The sequence below is a fragment of the Populus alba genome, chromosome 11 (assembly GCF_005239225.2).
Source record: "Populus alba chromosome 11, ASM523922v2, whole genome shotgun sequence".
Classification (NCBI taxonomy): Eukaryota; Viridiplantae; Streptophyta; class Magnoliopsida; order Malpighiales; family Salicaceae; genus Populus; species Populus alba.
This window is the reverse complement of record NC_133294.1, coordinates 1587163-1603945: the sequence shown is the minus strand read 5'-3', so window position 1 is coordinate 1603945 and position 16783 is coordinate 1587163. Positions and strand designations below refer to the sequence as shown.

Sequence of the window (16783 nt, the reverse complement as noted above, 5' to 3'; positions counted from 1 at the left end):
TGGACTCTTTGACATTACCATCCCTCATGCATTACATACTGCTGTTGACCTCATAAGTTCTAGTTTAAATTTGTTGCTAATCTTAACACTTTTTTTTTTCCTTATTAGATTCCATCCTTAAGACATTAGCCTTCGTGAAAGGAACTGTTTTTCCCTTATTTCCATGCGATGATTATGTATATTAGTGCAATTTTGTGTTTAGTTCTACTGTTCTAGTATCCTAGAAATCTGTGTTAGAGAATAATATAAATCATATCTTGGAACCTTACTCAAAAGCTTAAGCTGTTAGGTTGAGATGTCTCATCATTCCCATTTATTTGATAAAAATTATGTATAAGATAATGTGAACCTTTACAAGTTTCAAGTTCAAATAGCTTTCACTTGAGAGGGTATTTTTAAGAATAATATAAATCATATCTTGAAACCTCACTTAACAGTTTAAGTTTTTGGGTTGAGATTGTTTTTTGACAGTCTGTAACTTAGGTTGAGTTAATGATCTGAAAAACTAGATTAAGCTTGGCCCATAAGCCTGTAAATTCTATCAAATTATGCTTGAACTTATTGAAAATCTTAGTGCTATGAACGTATCATCTTTACAAATTGAGATGTGATTTCAGCTCGCAGCTTGTTTTCTAAGTATAAAACTGGAGACGGGAAGCCTGGTTCACGCTGAAAAGGATGCGTTCACGCTGAAAATGATGCGTCGAGCAACTAACTAGCAAGATTGATTTCTTTGTCGTTAACTGATAGCCTACAACAAACTTTCAAGGTTGTGATGAAAAGCTTGGTTAATAATTATCGAGAGAAGAAAATAGTCAATGTTAAAAGTAGGAGTGAAGGATAAAAAGGGTTTATTATATGTTAAAATATTCAAAAACTAACAATAGAATAAATCTTAATTTTAATTTTATTTATTCATATTTTCGACTTATAACCTAAAAAATACTAGAAAATGCTAAAATAATAAATAGAAAAAAAAAACTAGAAAAATATCTCCTTTAAATAAATAAAAATCTAGAAAAGCTTATGAAAACAAACTCAAAAAAATATCTATTTTTTTAAAAAAACTGAACTAGTTTAATTTTTAATTAAAAATTATCCTCTATTAAGAATATCTTTTTTGAGTGTGAGTCACTCTATTATGGGTTCTTAATATATTTTGTGTGTGGCACCCCATTATAGATTCATAACACATCAATTATTATTGTTTATGTAATACAGAACAAAGCAACATAATCATCAAGTATAAGTATAATTGAACTCTAATATCAATTGATGCAGATGAGAGTAAATGATAAAAATATTTGTTACATGTTAAAAACACTAAAAAAAAAAAAACACCATGAATATAAAGAGGCTTTCAAAATATTTAATTTTATTTATTGATATCTTCATTTTCCAAAATTTTATAACAACCTTTTATATAAAAAAAAAATCTAAATTTCAAAAAAATAATGAATAAAAAATATAAACTAAAAAAAGGCATTTCCTTCTAATAAAAAAACTAGAAAAATATAATAAATAAATAAATTAAAATTAACTAAGAAAAATAATTATTTTCCTAAAAGATATCATTTTACGTGCCTCGTTCATCTTCTCTTCCAATACTTATGATGAAAAAACCATTTGCAATTTGTGGCTACATTTTTGTTTCATTGATTGGTGCTGGATACGAGTAAGAATTTATAAGATGTTAGCAGAATTCAAGGCTAAAGTTTAGTTGCTTTCGGTGATTTCAATAAAGTCATGTAGAAAGTGATCAAGCATGCTTCAATTTCCTCTTTATTCAATTATTTATCCACTGCTGTCAGGTAAGTGTAATATGATCTTTAGATTTATACTAAGATTTGTGATTTAACAATAAACATTATATTATAATAATAATAAAGGTTAGCTTTTAATAATGCAAGTGTGATTTTCAAAAACAACTTCTTTTTTATTATTTATTATCTTTCGAAATGACTCAAGTTTATAAATAAGTTATTCATGGTTACTGGTATTGATTTAATTATGAGATTTGAAAAGTATTATAAATTGATCTAATAATATCAAATCAAGATTTTAACTGCTGGATTAGCGTGATGAACTTTTTTTATTTGTATTTGTTGGATGTTTTTTTTTTGTCTGTTTTTGATTCTTTGATTTTCTTTTCTCTTCCATTTTTTTTTATTTTTAATTTTGACTTCCTTCCAGCAGCCCCTTCAATATATATCAATTTTTTCCAAAATAATAATAATAATAATATGCTCGAGTTTAGAATGTTGATTTCTGAAAAATTTGAATAATAATAAAGATAATTCGTTAAGGATAAATCTAATAGTCTTAGCGATGTTGACATGACAGCGGTTTTGCTATTATATTAAGCTTCATGGGACCACATCTTGCATCAATGTGCAGTAAAGTTAGATTTTCCTTCTTAAGGAAATAAAACAAGGCTGAAACTGGAAACTTAATCTCATGTCTTCTCCTGTTTGTTTTTATATTTGAAACTATTTTAATTTTTTTAAAAATATTAAATTAATATTTTTTGTTATAATTTTAATGCGATAATAATAATATTAAAAAATCTTAAGAAATATTTTTATATTAAAAAACAAATTTAAAACACGAACACAGACACTTATTAGCTGGTGATTTCAGCAATCAAAAGAAATGATTTGAAGCATAAGTAAAGTATCCATGGCGTGACCTTCCACTAGCTGCCACGAACAAAGCTCGAAAGGATGCTCACATGGCTACAGCAGGTTCCTTTATAGCGACCCAGGATCTATCCATTTCCTTCAAATGATACGGGAAACGACAGACGTATTTCCAAGGATTACGTAAGAACATGTCCTTGTCTTTACAGGGCTTGCACAAGATTGATGCATGTAATAGGTTGTGGGCTGATATTATATTTTTTTAGTAAAATATTTAGATGATGCAATTGTGTCTTTTTTTTTTTTTTTTTACCAATAACTTGGATTATAGTTTTATTTAATTAAATAAATTAATTTTATTTGAATTATATAGCTAAAAAGAAAAGACAACGTTTAGCAAGTGAAAAAGCATATACATATATAAAAATGATCACGTGAAATAAAAAAATCTTATTTAAAAGTAAAACAACGGGTCATTTAATTGACTGTATTTAATGAATTTATTGATTAAAATTAATTTGTAATATAAATTGATACATGCATAAAATTTATTAAAAAAAATAAAATGAAACAAAAAAATATTATGTATATTATTGTGCACAAAAAATGAGGATCTTATTTAAAAGTAAAACAACTGGTCATTTAATTGATTGTATTTAATGAATTTATTGATTAAAATTAATTTATAATATAAATTAATACATGCATAAAATTTATTAAAAAAATAAAATGAAACAAAAAAATACTATTATTGTGCACATAAAAATAAGGCCACACATTATGGGCCTGATAAATCAGGCCGAGTGTCTAGTCCATAAAAAAAGCCCGTACACGGGCCTACAAGTGCAGGCATCCACTTGATACAATCATGATTAATAAAAACTTCTTTCTTTGTCTACACGCATCTTGATATATTTGTACCTTTTCCTCTGAATTCTAACCAACACAACGAGCAATCTTATCTAGAAACTATGTCAATTCTGAAGATGGAATTAGAGACCAGACCCGGGGAAAAAATTATTCTACAACATGAGGTGTGGAAAACTAAAAAAATTGCACATTCATTAGTGTGGGACAATCAAGGCAACAAAAGGGTTCATCCTTAATTATCTTGTTTTTTGCCCTTCTGTTAATTACATGCCTCAAATAATTACCAAAGAACAAGGCATACAAGTCCCAGCAGCTCCTGCTGGCTATCAAAGTGGTGATGCTGTTCATGTCTTGTAGCGCACAACTACCAGTCATCGCATCTTGAGCACCATCCATTATTTGTTTTGTGTTGTTTTTTTTTTTTTAATATAAAAAAAGAAAACGTGCCATGCTTTGCTATTAATATATCGGTACTCCAATCCCTTTAATACTATCCCAGAAGCTTTACTTCTATTGTTTCTTCACTAAAATCCTATTGGCAACTTCGTAATCTTCAAAGCATTTCCTCCTTTTCCCTATGGCTGAGTCTGAACATTCTTCTTCTGATGAAACTTTCGCGTATTCGAGAGGTACTATACTGTTGACACTCACTTTTGTGGTCTCTTCTTCTTTACCTACACAGCTTGTTGGTAAAAATATTAACGGTATTTTGTCCCTTCTAAGTTTAGTTACCTTTTGCTGCTTATACTTGAAGTGTTTGTTCACGACAAGGGCGGGTGTTTCTTTGTTGGACTATTTGTTCAATACTATATATATTTGGGTTCATTGATTTTGGGATGTTTTTTTCAGAGGAAACAAGTCAGGAATCAAGGCTTGAATTCTCTGAGGATGAGGAGACACTTATAATTAGGATGTTTAATCTAGTTGGAGAGAGGTTTGTCTGTTGCCCTTTTGTTTCTCTATTTCAATGACTTTGTTAGCCTTCAGATTCAAAATATTTAACCTAAAGTTTTAATAATTTGATCAGGTGGTCTCTGATTGCTGGAAGGATTCCTGGAAGAACAGCTGAGGAAATAGAGAAGTACTGGAACACTAGATACTCTACAAGTGAATGAAGCTGTAAAAGCACAAGTTCTGCTTTCTTTACCTCTGCTAGAGCAAGTTCTGGGTCTGTCATTCATAAGCAGAAGATGATGGGTTAAGTTGAGTCTAGCTGTTCTGTAGCTATGCTGTGTTTCATGCAACTGTTGTCTTTGATTGCTCAAGGAACTGAAATCAATTTTTTTTTTTTTTACTGTTTCTATGTTTTTCTTGTGCATCGGTAAGTTTTGATGTACCAAATCTTGTTACAAGAAGTGGCTTGATTCATTGGCCATTTCTTGATTTTCATCTAAGACTTCACTCCTCCCCTGTTCTTGTCCAAAATCTCTCATGTTTAGGGTTTTTCTACTATTACGAATTTATCTTTCCTTGAAAACGGAAGGTAATAGTAAAAAAGAAGTTGATAGATTATATGATGGCTTTTTTATCCGGATATTCTTTTATAAAAGAGTATCTAAAAATAAGATAATAATCCCGATATATATAAATGTGGTAAGTTGTTAGAAATAATATTCTTAAATTTAGTTAAATGTTTAGCCAAGACATATATAAATTTGATAAGCTACAAGGTCTATCATCTTCAAGCTCAATCAAGTATTGAGCTATTTTTACACTTGAGGGCTTAGCTGCTGTAGTAAACTGCAAGTTCAATTCTTGCGAACGTCCCGGGTTCGAACCTTAAAGAGTACCCCTGTCACCCCTGTGGTGTCTTACCTGTTCACTGGGCTTGCAGGATGTTCAGTGGGCCCGGGGATTAGTTGTGGTGCGCGCAAGCTGGCCCGGACACCCCGGTTATCAAAAAAAAAAAAAAAAAAAGTATTGAGCTATTTTTTTTAACTCTAAAGAATATGGAGCTTCATGATTATTCTGAAAAGTCATATATATTTTACTACAATAAAATAGATATTTATCCTAATGAGTTGAAGATGTATTGCTTACACTTTAGCACCCTTTTTTAAAAAAATAAGCTAGATGGGATATAAAAAGGAATCAGGATATCTCTCCACAAGGAGATTCTCCTTTTTCTTCACTTTTTATTGTATATTTATTTATTAAAATTATTTTTTAAAATATTTTTATATTTTCTCTTAAATAATTTTTACTTAAGCATAAAAAAAAATCTTTGAATTTATAAAATAATACATTTTGCAAATATCATCTATTTGTCATTTTAGGTAGGAAAAATGACTCAAAACATCAGAAGAACTACGAGATTAAGCCAAAATCCAAGATATTAAATTGGCTCAAGCGAATTAGATAAATTCAAACCTTACTAGAATAATTATTAGAATCAGCTTGAGATTTAACTTAACTCAAGATTTAAGTTATGAGTTAGTTAAGTTAACTTGAATCAATCTTAAAACAATATTATTTGAATTTTTTTAATGGAAATAAAATCATTTTAAATATAAAAAAAATTAAAATTAAAATTAATTTTGAGTTGAGTTGATATGGCCAAATCTCACCTTTAATCATAAAGATGGTTGATCTAACATGTCATCCGAATTTGGCATATTCACTGCCCTTTGATGGCGATGCTGATAGGAATGGATTCTATCAGTCCGATCGAGATCGAACAAACGAATATCAGAGAAGCCTAAAGGGCTCATAGCACAATTTGCGTCTAAAGATCAGTCACTTTTTTTTTATTTCCCGCAATTCAGCTAAGGCTTTCTTACTCCTGTAACAATTAACATTGACAATTAAAAAAGGATCTTTATTGTGGAAAAAATTCAAGAGAAAGAAAGTTTTTGAGTGATCGAAATTTCAACCATCAATTTTGATGTTAAAGGATTCGTTTACGAAGAAGAAACTAAGAATGAGTAAAAAAACCATAAAATCAATTAAACTGAAAAAATTAAAAAAAAATTGAAAAAAACAGAACCATAAAAAAAACTGATTAATATTTTGAAAAAACCGAACCGAACCTGAATCGGAAAAAAATCGAGCAAAACTGGTTTGAACTGGTTTTTGTTCTAAAAAACAAACCGAACCGAAACCGGTCAATTTGAACCGTATTTGCTTTTTTTTTTTTTAAATTCGATTTGATTATTTTTTTTTATAAAATCCAAATAAAACTGAAAATGATCATCCCTAAAATAAACTATCTTTTATAATATGAGTGAAAAACACAAAATTTGAACGTGGTTTCAAACACAAATTAGATACCTAAACTTTTTTAAAATTTGGTTTAATTCAATTTTAGGTCTTTATCAAAAACTTTTTAAACCCATTTACAGCAATATTTTTCTTTCTAGGTCTCCGGAATTTTAATTGTTTCAAATTTTGGCCACTAAACTTTTTTTTTTTCTTTTCAATTTAATTCTTTCAAGATATATTTTACATGGTTTTATGTACTGAACTATTTTTTGATTTGTTTTCTCTCACTTTCCTTGTATGTCATAAAATATTCGGATATTAAAGTAACAACAAATTTTACGAGATAAATTTTTAAATTATTGTTAAAGAATACTGAGAGATGAAGGATTAAAATTGACATAAAGAAAGCACCAAAGTCCTTTTCCACATAAGGCACACAGCTATAATTTGGAGCCTCAGGTTTAATCCTTTTAAATTTTTTATACACTGTTATGGAAATAATTAAAACAATTAATCTTTTTTCTTTATAATTACTTTATAAATCGTGGTAATATTTTATTAGAATAACCAAGCTTTTGATAAAAAAAAAAAACATATTCCCTATAAAATTAAAAATAAATTAACAAATAACAAAAATGAAGTTATAGCTAGAGAAATGCATGTTGTTCCTACTAAATTTAAATCAATTGAGTTTTGAAATATATTTATTTTAATTTTCTATTCAAATAATCATGTTTTTAATAAGAAAATCATTGTTATGACAAAATAAAAAAAATCATAAATAACAAAAATAAATGTTTGAAAAAACATACATTTTTCTTAGAATTTAAATCGTTAGAGTTTCTCACAAACAATTATTTTTAATGACCATAAAAAGTTTTGAAAAATTTGTTCATCTTAAATTTTATTTTTTGTCTTTAAGTAGCTTGAACAATCCCTATACTATTTACCAATTCATATATTTTTCAATTTAAATACAAACATTGTCTTTTAGTTATTCAAGTAAATGTTTTCATTATATCAAAACATCCACATATAACATTAACACTTTTTTTTTTCATTAAAAATTAACTTAAAATCTTATCCCCAACATAAATCAAGTTTACTTGCTAATATCTCCTATCAAGAGTTTTTCTACTGTCACGAATTTATCTTTCCAAGAAAACAGAAGGAATTGGTAAAAAAAATAAAATAAAAATAAAAATGACAGAGATACAGTTTTCAGAAAGGCGAGCCCAGTACTTCACTGTTTAGAACTAACCACCACGTCATTTTCTTGTGATAGAAATGGATCATTCACTGCTCTTTGATGGCGATGCTGATAGGAATGGATTGGTTCAGTCTAACACAAGCCAAGGCCCCGGTCACAGTTTGGCCGAGTCAGCTTCTGAGTCAATTAGTGAGTATATAAATCAACTGACTTAAATAAAAGTGTTTTTGATATTCCGGTAGCTATTGTGATTGTGGTTTTAAAAAAAATATTTTATAAAAAATACTTTTAGTTGAAGTTGGTTTGTAAAAATATATGTTTGGTTAAAACTGTAGTTGAAATTGAAGTTAAAGAAAAAGTAATTTAATATATTTTGGTTAAGAATGCCTTTAAAATTAAAATTATAAAATAATTTTTAAAAATATATATTAATACTAATGATTTTAATTTAAATATTGTGGATTTAACTATTACTATTATATCATAAAATAAATCATACTTTATATAAAATATTTTTTATTATTCCATAAAACCATTTATAATTTCATTACGTATGAAATACATCCGACAAAAAACTACAGTTTTCATAATATTTTTAGCATGTAATAAAATTAGATAAAATATTATCAAGTATAAAATTCACTCTAAACTAGTTTTTTTTTTTTTAAATGTTAAAAAAATAACACTAAAAATTTATTGATTTTGACAAAAAATAATGTTTTTAAAATAATAATATTTTATTTTTTTTAAAAAAAACTTTATCTTGTACCAATCAATTCCAAGTCGGGTTTAATATTATCACATAACTTGCCCAAAGTAGAATGATATCCCATCCTCGTGGATGGTTGAAAGATGCAGACTACCTGCACCTAAGAAAGATTTTATGAAAGCTTCATTGTTCCTAGAAATTGGTATGCATATATATTATCATTTCGAGGGTTAAAAAAAAAAAAAAAAGGAAAGAAGAGAAAAGTCTATAAAGTCATCTCTAAAAATATTTATTTTAAAAAAAAAACCCGGTCGCAAGTTTGATTTTTATTATGTATATTGCAAACAATACAATAATGTTTACTCACGAATATAAATGGTACATTACAAGTAGGCAAATGACCGCATCAACAAATACTAATTAAGTAATAATGGATGCTCTCACGTACTTGGAGCTTTTCCCAAATAACAAAACACAGAGAAAAAACTATTGCCAAGCCAAAGCCACCATTTTTGATTGAAAAGAACAAGAAAGAAACACACCAAGGAGACAATAAAGCATAGGAATTCTCGTATTTAGACATCTGGATTGGCCAAGAAGTAGGCCTCAACAGCCTTGAACAAGCCTGCGGTCTTTTTGCCATACACATCCTTGATTTGATCTTTGTTGATCTCAGCATCACCCTTGATGTAGTATGTGCTGGTTCTCTTGCAAATGGAACCTCCCTCGGGAGTTGCCACGAACTTGTGCTCATAAGTCACCTTTTCAACTGCATCCTTCCAAACACTGGCTTCAATCAAGCTGAAGCTGTAGGTCAAGTTCTCCTCGTCAATAGCCTCAATCTTCTGCTTGGCATAACTGAGATCTTTTCCTGCAAGTACATACAGCGAGTGTTATGATGATTTCAATATAGTTAATATAATTACAAGTAATTGCAACATATAATATACTAACCTTCAGCAAAAGTGATCTTCCTGATGGTTCCCGGCCCTCCATTTCCTTCAATTATCTCAGAGCTCTTAATGTGCTCTGGTAGAATTTTAGGCAAAAGAGTGTCAATTTCAAGGCAGTATGCCTTGAAAAGCTTGGCCGGGGCGACAGCTACAGCAAACTCATTTTCCAAAGTGATGACACCCATTGTAACTCAGGATTTTAAAAGATCACAAAAGGGGGGGGAGATTTTGTTGATTTGGAAGATGTTTTTGTGGTGCTGAAACAAGAGGAGGAGAGGTAGTATTTATAGGATGGAATTGAAGGCTTTGTGGTGTGAAAGGATCACATATATGCGTCGATGACCAGTGCTCATTAGTTCTTCACATTCTGTTCATGGACATTATCTGTTTTAAATAATTTATGTCCTAGTCAAATAAAGCACCTATGAAACCATATAAAATTCTTAATCGACAATTTTCCAACATTTATTCAATACTACAAAAAAAGGGTGAATTCTAGAACATCAATTTCATTGTAGTAGAAGTCATTACAAAAAGAAGTCTTACGTTATCATTATTTCAAGTGCCTGGTCGGAAGCAGGCTGAAAAAAGAGGCAGTCCTTCATGCTGGGCGCAGCCCCATTAGGTGGTCTTTCAAAAATCAACAATACAATAAATAAATAAAAAAGGCAGGGAATACATAAGAAAAGTCACAAGTCAAAACCCTTATCCACAGATCTAATTATATGTTTAATGCTTATAGAGATGGGCTAACCTTTTTCACCCTATATATATAAGCGTGAAGCATTTCTCACTCTTTTCATTGTAATAGCTTAACGTTTTAAAATATTTTTTATTTAAAAATATATTAAAATAATTCTTTTTATTTTTTAAAAAATTAGTTTGATATCAACAAATTAAAACAATATAAAAACATAATTTTTTTATATTTTTAAACAAAAATAAAATAAAATTTTTTAAAAACATAATTTACATCGCTTTCCCAAATATATCCTAAGTCAATGTACCTACTCTAAGAACTTCTTCTAAATCTATTTTTAATTAATTACCTGAAAATTAAAATAAATGTTTATAAAAAAAAATTAAAATGAAAAAGGTACTTTAACGTAATTTTTTTAATGTTAATTAAAAAAAATATTCATAAAAATTTCAATAGTGTTAATTAAAATTAATTAAAGAGAGAAAAATGATTCTCTTTAATTAGAAACTTCACTTTCTTATTCACGTATTTCCTTTTTTTTGTTTTATTAAAATATGCTTCCTAATGCTCTTGTAAACTATTGCATAATTGGATAATTATTTAACTATAATTTCAATATATTTATTTAAAAGTAATTTTATTCTAAAATTAAAATAATAAACTTCTTTAGGAATAGAATATATATGCATGGGTCTAGGAGGGGTCGCTCGAGCATAAGACAGACTAGGCTTCTAAGGGCTTGAAAGTCCAAGCTAGCACCTTTGACTTCTTTTTTTTTGTAGTGGAAAAACAAAATGTTATCCACCCTAAATTTTCTAGAGACTAGACAACTCGTAGTTTTCTAGCATAGGTTTTCGCCACTTTCGATAGCTAAAAGGACAAAATTTAAGTTTTAAAACCCACAAAAAATCGATTTTCAAATTGATTTTATCTAGAAACATGTAACAAATATGTCAAGGACCCCTTTAAACCCATTTTTAACTTGATGAAGAACCATACTAGCTCCATGGAACTTATTTTGTAATAGAAACTCATTTATATTAAAATTGATTTTCATATATATATATATATAGTTAAAATGTGCTTGACTGAGCACTTTTTTTTTTATGAGTTTTTCTTTCATCTCTCAATATGCAGGGATGAAAGCATGAAAAAAAAAGTTTAGGATCTAAGATTATAATAACTAATGTCGGATTAAATAGATCGGAATGGGGGGTTGAGAGATTCACACTTTTCGCAAATCCTTTTTGTGGTTTTCCCTTTAATTTGGGGATTTTTCCCTAAATCGTGATTCCTTGAGAAGCAGAAAGATTGGAGAGATGAGTCGTTGATTTATATATAGAGAGATTCTGGATTGGACATTTTAATTGACTGAAGTATCCTTATGGAATTTCCTGTTGCAGCAAGTAATGTATATTTTTGAAATATTCATGTTCTTAATTTTAATTAGGAATTTTTACTCTAATAATATGGAATTCAAACAAATATACACACACGCACAGAGAGAAATGAAAAAAAAAAAAAACGCTTATACACATTGTTGGAATAATAATTCAAAGATACAAATAACTTAATCACAAGTTGGATTTTATTTTATATTGCAAACAATACAATAATGTTACAGTACAAATAACCACACCAACAAGGAATAGTGGATGCTCGACGTCCTAGAGTTTTTCCAATAGAACAAAAAAAAAACTATTGTCACGCCAAAGCCACTCTCCTTTTGATTAAAAACAAGCAAGCAAACAAAAGAGACATCCAAGCATCGGAATTCTCGTATTTAGGCATCTGGATTGGCCAAGAAGTAGGCTTCAACAGCCTTGAACAAGCCTGCTGTCTTTTTGCCATACACATCCTTGATTTGATCTTTGTTGATCTCCGCATCACCCTTGATGTAATATGTGCTGGTTCTCTTGCAAATGGAACCTCCCTCAGGAGTTGCCACGAACTTGTGCTCATAAGTCACCTTTTCAACTGCATCCTTCCAGACATTGGCTTCAATCAAGCTGAAGCTGTAGGTCAAGTTCTCTTCGTCAATAGCCTCAATCTTCTGCTTGGCATAACTGAGATCTTTTCCTGCAAGTGCAAAATCAATTTGTTACTTCTTTCTGTGGTACATACAGCGAGTGTTATGATGATTTCAATATAGTTAATATAATTACAAGTAATTGCAACATATAATATACTAACCTTCAGCAAAAGTGATCTTCCTGATGGTTCCAGGCCCTCCATTTCCTTCAATTATCTCGGAGCTCTTAATGTGCTCTGGTACAATTTTAGGCAAAAGAGTGTCAATTTCAAGGCAGTATGCCTTGAAAAGCTTGGCTGGGGCGACAGCTACAGCAAACTCATTTTCCAAAGTGATGACACCCATTGCAACTCAGGATTTTAAAAGATCACAAAAGGGGGAGAGACTTTGTTGATTTGCAGGATGTTTTTGTGTTGCTGAAACAAGAGGGGGAGAGGTAGTATTTATAGCATGAAATTGAAGGTTATGTGGCGTCAAAATACGATGCTCCATAATTCTTCATGTGCTGTTCATGGTCATTCATTGTTTTAAATAATATATGCACTGGTCAAATAAAACACCTATGAAACCATATAAAATCCTTAATTGACTATGTTTATACACTCTATCATTTATTCAATAAAGAAGGGGAGAAATCCCAGCATATCAATTTCAAGGAAAAATACTTCGAGAAAAGGGGATTTGAAAACTTAAAAGTGAAGCCTAAAGTTTGTATTTAAGCAATATTTTTCCAATTTTTATTAATCTTCTTTCACTCCCCATGTCGGAAAAAAAATGATTATTGAGAGATTGAAGGAAAGTCACCAGAATATGATCACAATAAAGAATGCCCACGATCATTATCGATTGGTCAAATGAAGCTCCTATCAATTTCGATGGTATAATAAATTAATAATTTGACAAAAAATAAATAAAAATCTAGAAGGTATAATTTGGTAGGCTTCGAAATAATGCGTGTGTATATAAATAATGTGTGTGTGTATAGTTCAATGATATAATAAATTATTCATTTAACAAAAAATAAATAAAAATCTAGAAGGTATAATTTGGTAGGCTTCCAAATAATGTGTGTGTATTGTGTTTTCGGGAGGTGTGGTTTCCTCGAATCTAAAAAAAAAAAAAGGTATTGTTCATGGTATAATAAATTAATAATTTAACAAAAAAAAAAAATCTAGAAGGTATAATTTGGTAGGCTTCCAAATAACGTGTGTGTGTGTGTGTTTGTGTGTCTATATATATATATATATATATATATATATATATAAAACTAAGAGTGCTAAGTATAACATTATAGAGCAAGATTGGTTTCACTATGTGCTATTTTAATATTATAGTAATAATTATTTTAAAAATATTTTTATTTAGAAATATAATGAAATAATATTTATTTATTTTTTAAAATTTATTTGTAATACTAGCACATCAAAAATAATCTAAAAACACAAAAAAATATGAAACAAAGAAAAAAATATATATTTTTTTAAATATTTTTGATACACAAAAATAAATAAATTTTATGTATTACTATAGTGTAATGATAATTTTGTTCTTCACATTACAAGCTAATAAAATGCAAATTGAGAAGCAAAATAGTCATTTTACAAAGCATGACATTATCAAATTGAATGGGATAAGTCATTCTTTTTTATTTATTTTTTAAGTGAAATTACTAATTTAATTTTAATTAAAAAACTTATTGGAGGCCAGGAGTGTTTTTTTACTTTTTCATTTTTTTATAATATAATTATTTAACTACCCTTAACATTTTAATTCCATGAACTTTCTCAGGGGTATTTTCACCCTTTTTTTTATTGCGTTTTTGTAATATAACCAAAGGCTGGATTAAGACAAAGGCTGAGCCTAAGCAGTGCTAAGGCGATGGTATGTGAGTAGTGGCACATAACACATCCAAGCAAGGTTGTTAAAATCGAGATTTTAACACGAAACGAAAAGCCATTTATAAATTCGGATCGTAAAAACAGATCGTAAAATCATAAAAAAATCGTAATAAATTTTAAAATACATTAAAAAAAAATTCATGTTTCAAATAAAAATTTATACATATTTCAAATCTTCAAATAAAAATTCATACATAGTTTAAGTATCTTAAAATACACAATTTAAATAAAATTTAAATTAAAAAATTAATAACTTTGAAAATTTAATTAAAATTTAAATTAGTTTAATTAATCAAATCATGAACTTAATGTATTACACAACAGCAAGAACATGAATTTACTGCTTTTGTTCTTGCGGTTTTTTTTATTGTGAAGGGTTGTACCCGCAATAAACACAAAAATAGAATCAGAAGAAAAAACAAAAGTAAAATTGAGCTTTCTGTTTTTTTTTTTTAACACAAATGACAGCAGCAGACCATTTCACAAGACTAGAACATAAACTGGAGTTTAACTTTGTGCTACTTGGGTGCAGGTTTACATCATTATGTTAGACGACAAGTTTCATAGTAGACTTAAAGTTTGAGCAGTGCCCTTGCTACTGTTTTGCCATTTGTCCAGGAGAGTTTTGCCTCTCCCTAGGTAAAAAGAGAGAGCTTTAAAAGGAAAAGGAGGAGAAAAAACACTTGGAGGATGCACATTGCAGGAAGCAGACAGCATAAGGGACACAGGCCCCCACGCTTTGGAAGAGAAAAGGTGCCCACTGCGTCTGACAGCTGGACAACAATAAAAAACTTTCAGTCAAGATGACGTGATTTTACGCGATTTCATTTGATTTTTGTGATTTCACCCGATTTCAACTCGATTTTATTTATTTTTTATTTTTTCATGCAATTCAACTCGTAATACATGTTTTGACTCCTAAAATCATATAATTTTACAAGTCAAAACACAATTTTGACAACCTTGCATCCAAGTACAACATCAAACTTCAAAGCTAGTAATGTGTTGCTTACTGTTTGCAGGTGGCCCAGGTTCTAGAGGGAGTATTAGGGAGCCATCAAATGAGTGACGAAGGTGACTTGGGGATTCACTTTTTATTTATTATACTAGAAAAGAATTTTATTTTAATATATTTTTTAAAATAACTATTATTATATTTTGAAACACCCTTAAAATTTCTATTAATGCTAAGAAATATTAATTACGCATATAAATACTATTTTTATATTGATATTTTCATATGACATTTTTGTATGAAAAATTAATATTTTAAAATATAATAAAATATTGAACCATATAAATTCTTTAAACACAATTCTTTTTTTATGTGCACACATATCTATATATTGGACAAATGTTTTTGTTCTTCGATGTATTATCATTTTTTATTTAAAAAAAGAAAAGGGAAAGAGAAGAAAGTTCCATAAACTCAAGTCCTCTCGGAAAATATATAAGGAAACAAAAGGCTTTTTATTATGTATATTGCAAACAATACAATAACTTGATAGAAATGCTTCCATACAAATAACCACATGACCACAAAATCAAATGCTATCAAGGCAGAAAAAATTATCCAAAAAAAAAAAGAAAAAGCATTTGCCAAGGCCAGAGAAAAAAAGAAAGAAACAAGCCACGCCAAAAAGACCATCAAACATGGAATTCTCATATTTAGACATCAGGATTGGCCAAGAAGTAGGCTTCAACAGCCTTGAACAAGCCTGCTGTCTTTTTGCCATACACATCCTTGATTTGATCTTTGTTGATCTCAGCATCACCCTTGATGTAATATGTGCTGGTTCTCTTGCAAATGGATCCTCCCTCAGGAGCTGCCACGAACTTGTGCTCATAAGTCACCTTTTCAACTGCATCCTTCCAAACATTGGCTTCAATCAAGCTGAAGCTGTAGGTCAAGTTCTCTTCGTCAATCGCCTCAATCTTCTGCTTGGCATAACTGAGATCTTTTCCTGCAAGTGCAAAATCAATTTGTTACTTCTCCGTACGGTACATACAGCGAGTGTTATGATGATTTCAATATAGTTAATATAATTACAAGTAATTGCAACATATAATATACTAACCTTCAGCAAAAGTGATCTTCCTGATGGTTCCAGGCCCTCCATTTCCTTCAATTATCTCAGAGCTCTTAATGTGCTCTGGTAGAATTTTAGGCAAAAGAGTGTCAATTTCAAGGCAGTATGCCTTGAAAAGCTTGGCTGGGGCGACAGCAACCGCAAACTCATTTTCCAAAGTGATGACACCCATTATAAACTTAGGATTTTAAAAGACTGAGAAGGGGGGAGAGATTTTGTTGATTTGCAGGATGTTTTTTTGGTGATGAAACAAGAGGAGAGGTAGTATTTATAGCATGAAATTGAAGGCTATGTGGTGTGAAAGGGTCACAATATACATGCATCAAAGAGCAGTCCTAAATTCTTCATATCTGTTCATGGTCATTCTTTGTTTTAAATAATGCATGTCATATGTTCTCCATCATTTATTCAGTAAATAAAAGAACGAGGGAAAATCTGTATATCAATTTCATGGAAAAATATTTTGAAAAATGGGGATTTG

The 16783-nt window shown here is 29.5% G+C and overlaps 4 protein-coding genes across 5 annotated transcripts; 1 reads left to right on the top strand and 3 right to left on the bottom strand.

Annotated features, from left to right (window-relative positions):
- Positions 1-3578: 3578 nt before the first annotated feature.
- LOC118045857 (transcription factor CPC) lies at positions 3579-4934 on the top strand. 2 transcript variants are annotated; one of them, XM_035054588.2, is made up of 3 exons: positions 3579-4213; positions 4359-4443; positions 4537-4934. In XM_035054588.2, exons 1-3 carry the CDS (start codon positions 4087-4089, stop codon positions 4622-4624), a joined length of 300 nt encoding a protein of 99 aa, XP_034910479.1. In that variant the 5' UTR covers positions 3579-4086; the 3' UTR covers positions 4625-4934. The 2 variants fall into 2 exon arrangements, with proteins under 2 accessions (XP_034910479.1, XP_034910480.1); XM_035054589.2 differs by having other exon boundaries at positions 3590-4138.
- Positions 4935-8987: 4053 nt separating this feature from the next.
- On the bottom strand, positions 8988-9821 carry LOC118045856 (major allergen Pru ar 1). Its single transcript, XM_035054587.2, has 2 exons — positions 9584-9821; positions 8988-9500 (listed from the first exon to the last, which is right to left on the bottom strand). Exons 1-2 carry the CDS (start codon positions 9765-9767, stop codon positions 9205-9207), a joined length of 480 nt encoding a protein of 159 aa, XP_034910478.1. The 5' UTR covers positions 9768-9821; the 3' UTR covers positions 8988-9204.
- A 2024-nt stretch (positions 9822-11845) lies between these two features.
- On the bottom strand, positions 11846-12716 carry LOC118045858 (major allergen Pru ar 1-like). The gene is made up of 2 exons (XM_035054590.2): positions 12476-12716; positions 11846-12361 (listed from the first exon to the last, which is right to left on the bottom strand). Exons 1-2 carry the CDS (start codon positions 12657-12659, stop codon positions 12066-12068), a joined length of 480 nt encoding a protein of 159 aa, XP_034910481.1. The 5' UTR covers positions 12660-12716; the 3' UTR covers positions 11846-12065.
- Positions 12717-15665: 2949 nt separating this feature from the next.
- On the bottom strand, positions 15666-16558 carry LOC118045854 (major allergen Pru ar 1-like). The gene is made up of 2 exons (XM_035054585.2): positions 16291-16558; positions 15666-16176 (listed from the first exon to the last, which is right to left on the bottom strand). The coding sequence occupies exons 1-2, from the start codon at positions 16472-16474 to the stop codon at positions 15881-15883; spliced, it is 480 nt and encodes a 159-aa protein (XP_034910476.1). The 5' UTR covers positions 16475-16558; the 3' UTR covers positions 15666-15880.
- Positions 16559-16783: the final 225 nt, after the last annotated feature.

What these genes read in the sequence shown, in the direction of transcription:
- LOC118045857 (XM_035054588.2), top strand. Translation starts at nt 4,087, where the DNA reads ATGGCTGAGTCTGAACATTCTTCTTCTGATGAAACTTTCGCGTATTCG. An exon ending in TGTTGGTAAAAATATTAACG is followed by an intron (nt 4,214 to 4,358) that starts GTATTTTGTCCC and finishes TGTTTTTTTCAG; the next exon opens with AGGAAACAAGTCAGGAATCA. An exon ending in TTTAATCTAGTTGGAGAGAG is followed by an intron (nt 4,444 to 4,536) that starts GTTTGTCTGTTG and finishes TAATTTGATCAG; the next exon opens with GTGGTCTCTGATTGCTGGAA.
- LOC118045856 (XM_035054587.2), bottom strand. Translation starts at nt 9,767, where the DNA reads ATGGGTGTCATCACTTTGGAAAATGAGTTTGCTGTAGCTGTCGCCCCG. An exon ending in GAAGATCACTTTTGCTGAAG is followed by an intron (nt 9,501 to 9,583) that starts GTTAGTATATTA and finishes ATGTACTTGCAG; the next exon opens with GAAAAGATCTCAGTTATGCC.
- LOC118045858 (XM_035054590.2), bottom strand. Translation starts at nt 12,659, where the DNA reads ATGGGTGTCATCACTTTGGAAAATGAGTTTGCTGTAGCTGTCGCCCCA. An exon ending in GAAGATCACTTTTGCTGAAG is followed by an intron (nt 12,362 to 12,475) that starts GTTAGTATATTA and finishes TTGCACTTGCAG; the next exon opens with GAAAAGATCTCAGTTATGCC.
- LOC118045854 (XM_035054585.2), bottom strand. Translation starts at nt 16,474, where the DNA reads ATGGGTGTCATCACTTTGGAAAATGAGTTTGCGGTTGCTGTCGCCCCA. An exon ending in GAAGATCACTTTTGCTGAAG is followed by an intron (nt 16,177 to 16,290) that starts GTTAGTATATTA and finishes TTGCACTTGCAG; the next exon opens with GAAAAGATCTCAGTTATGCC.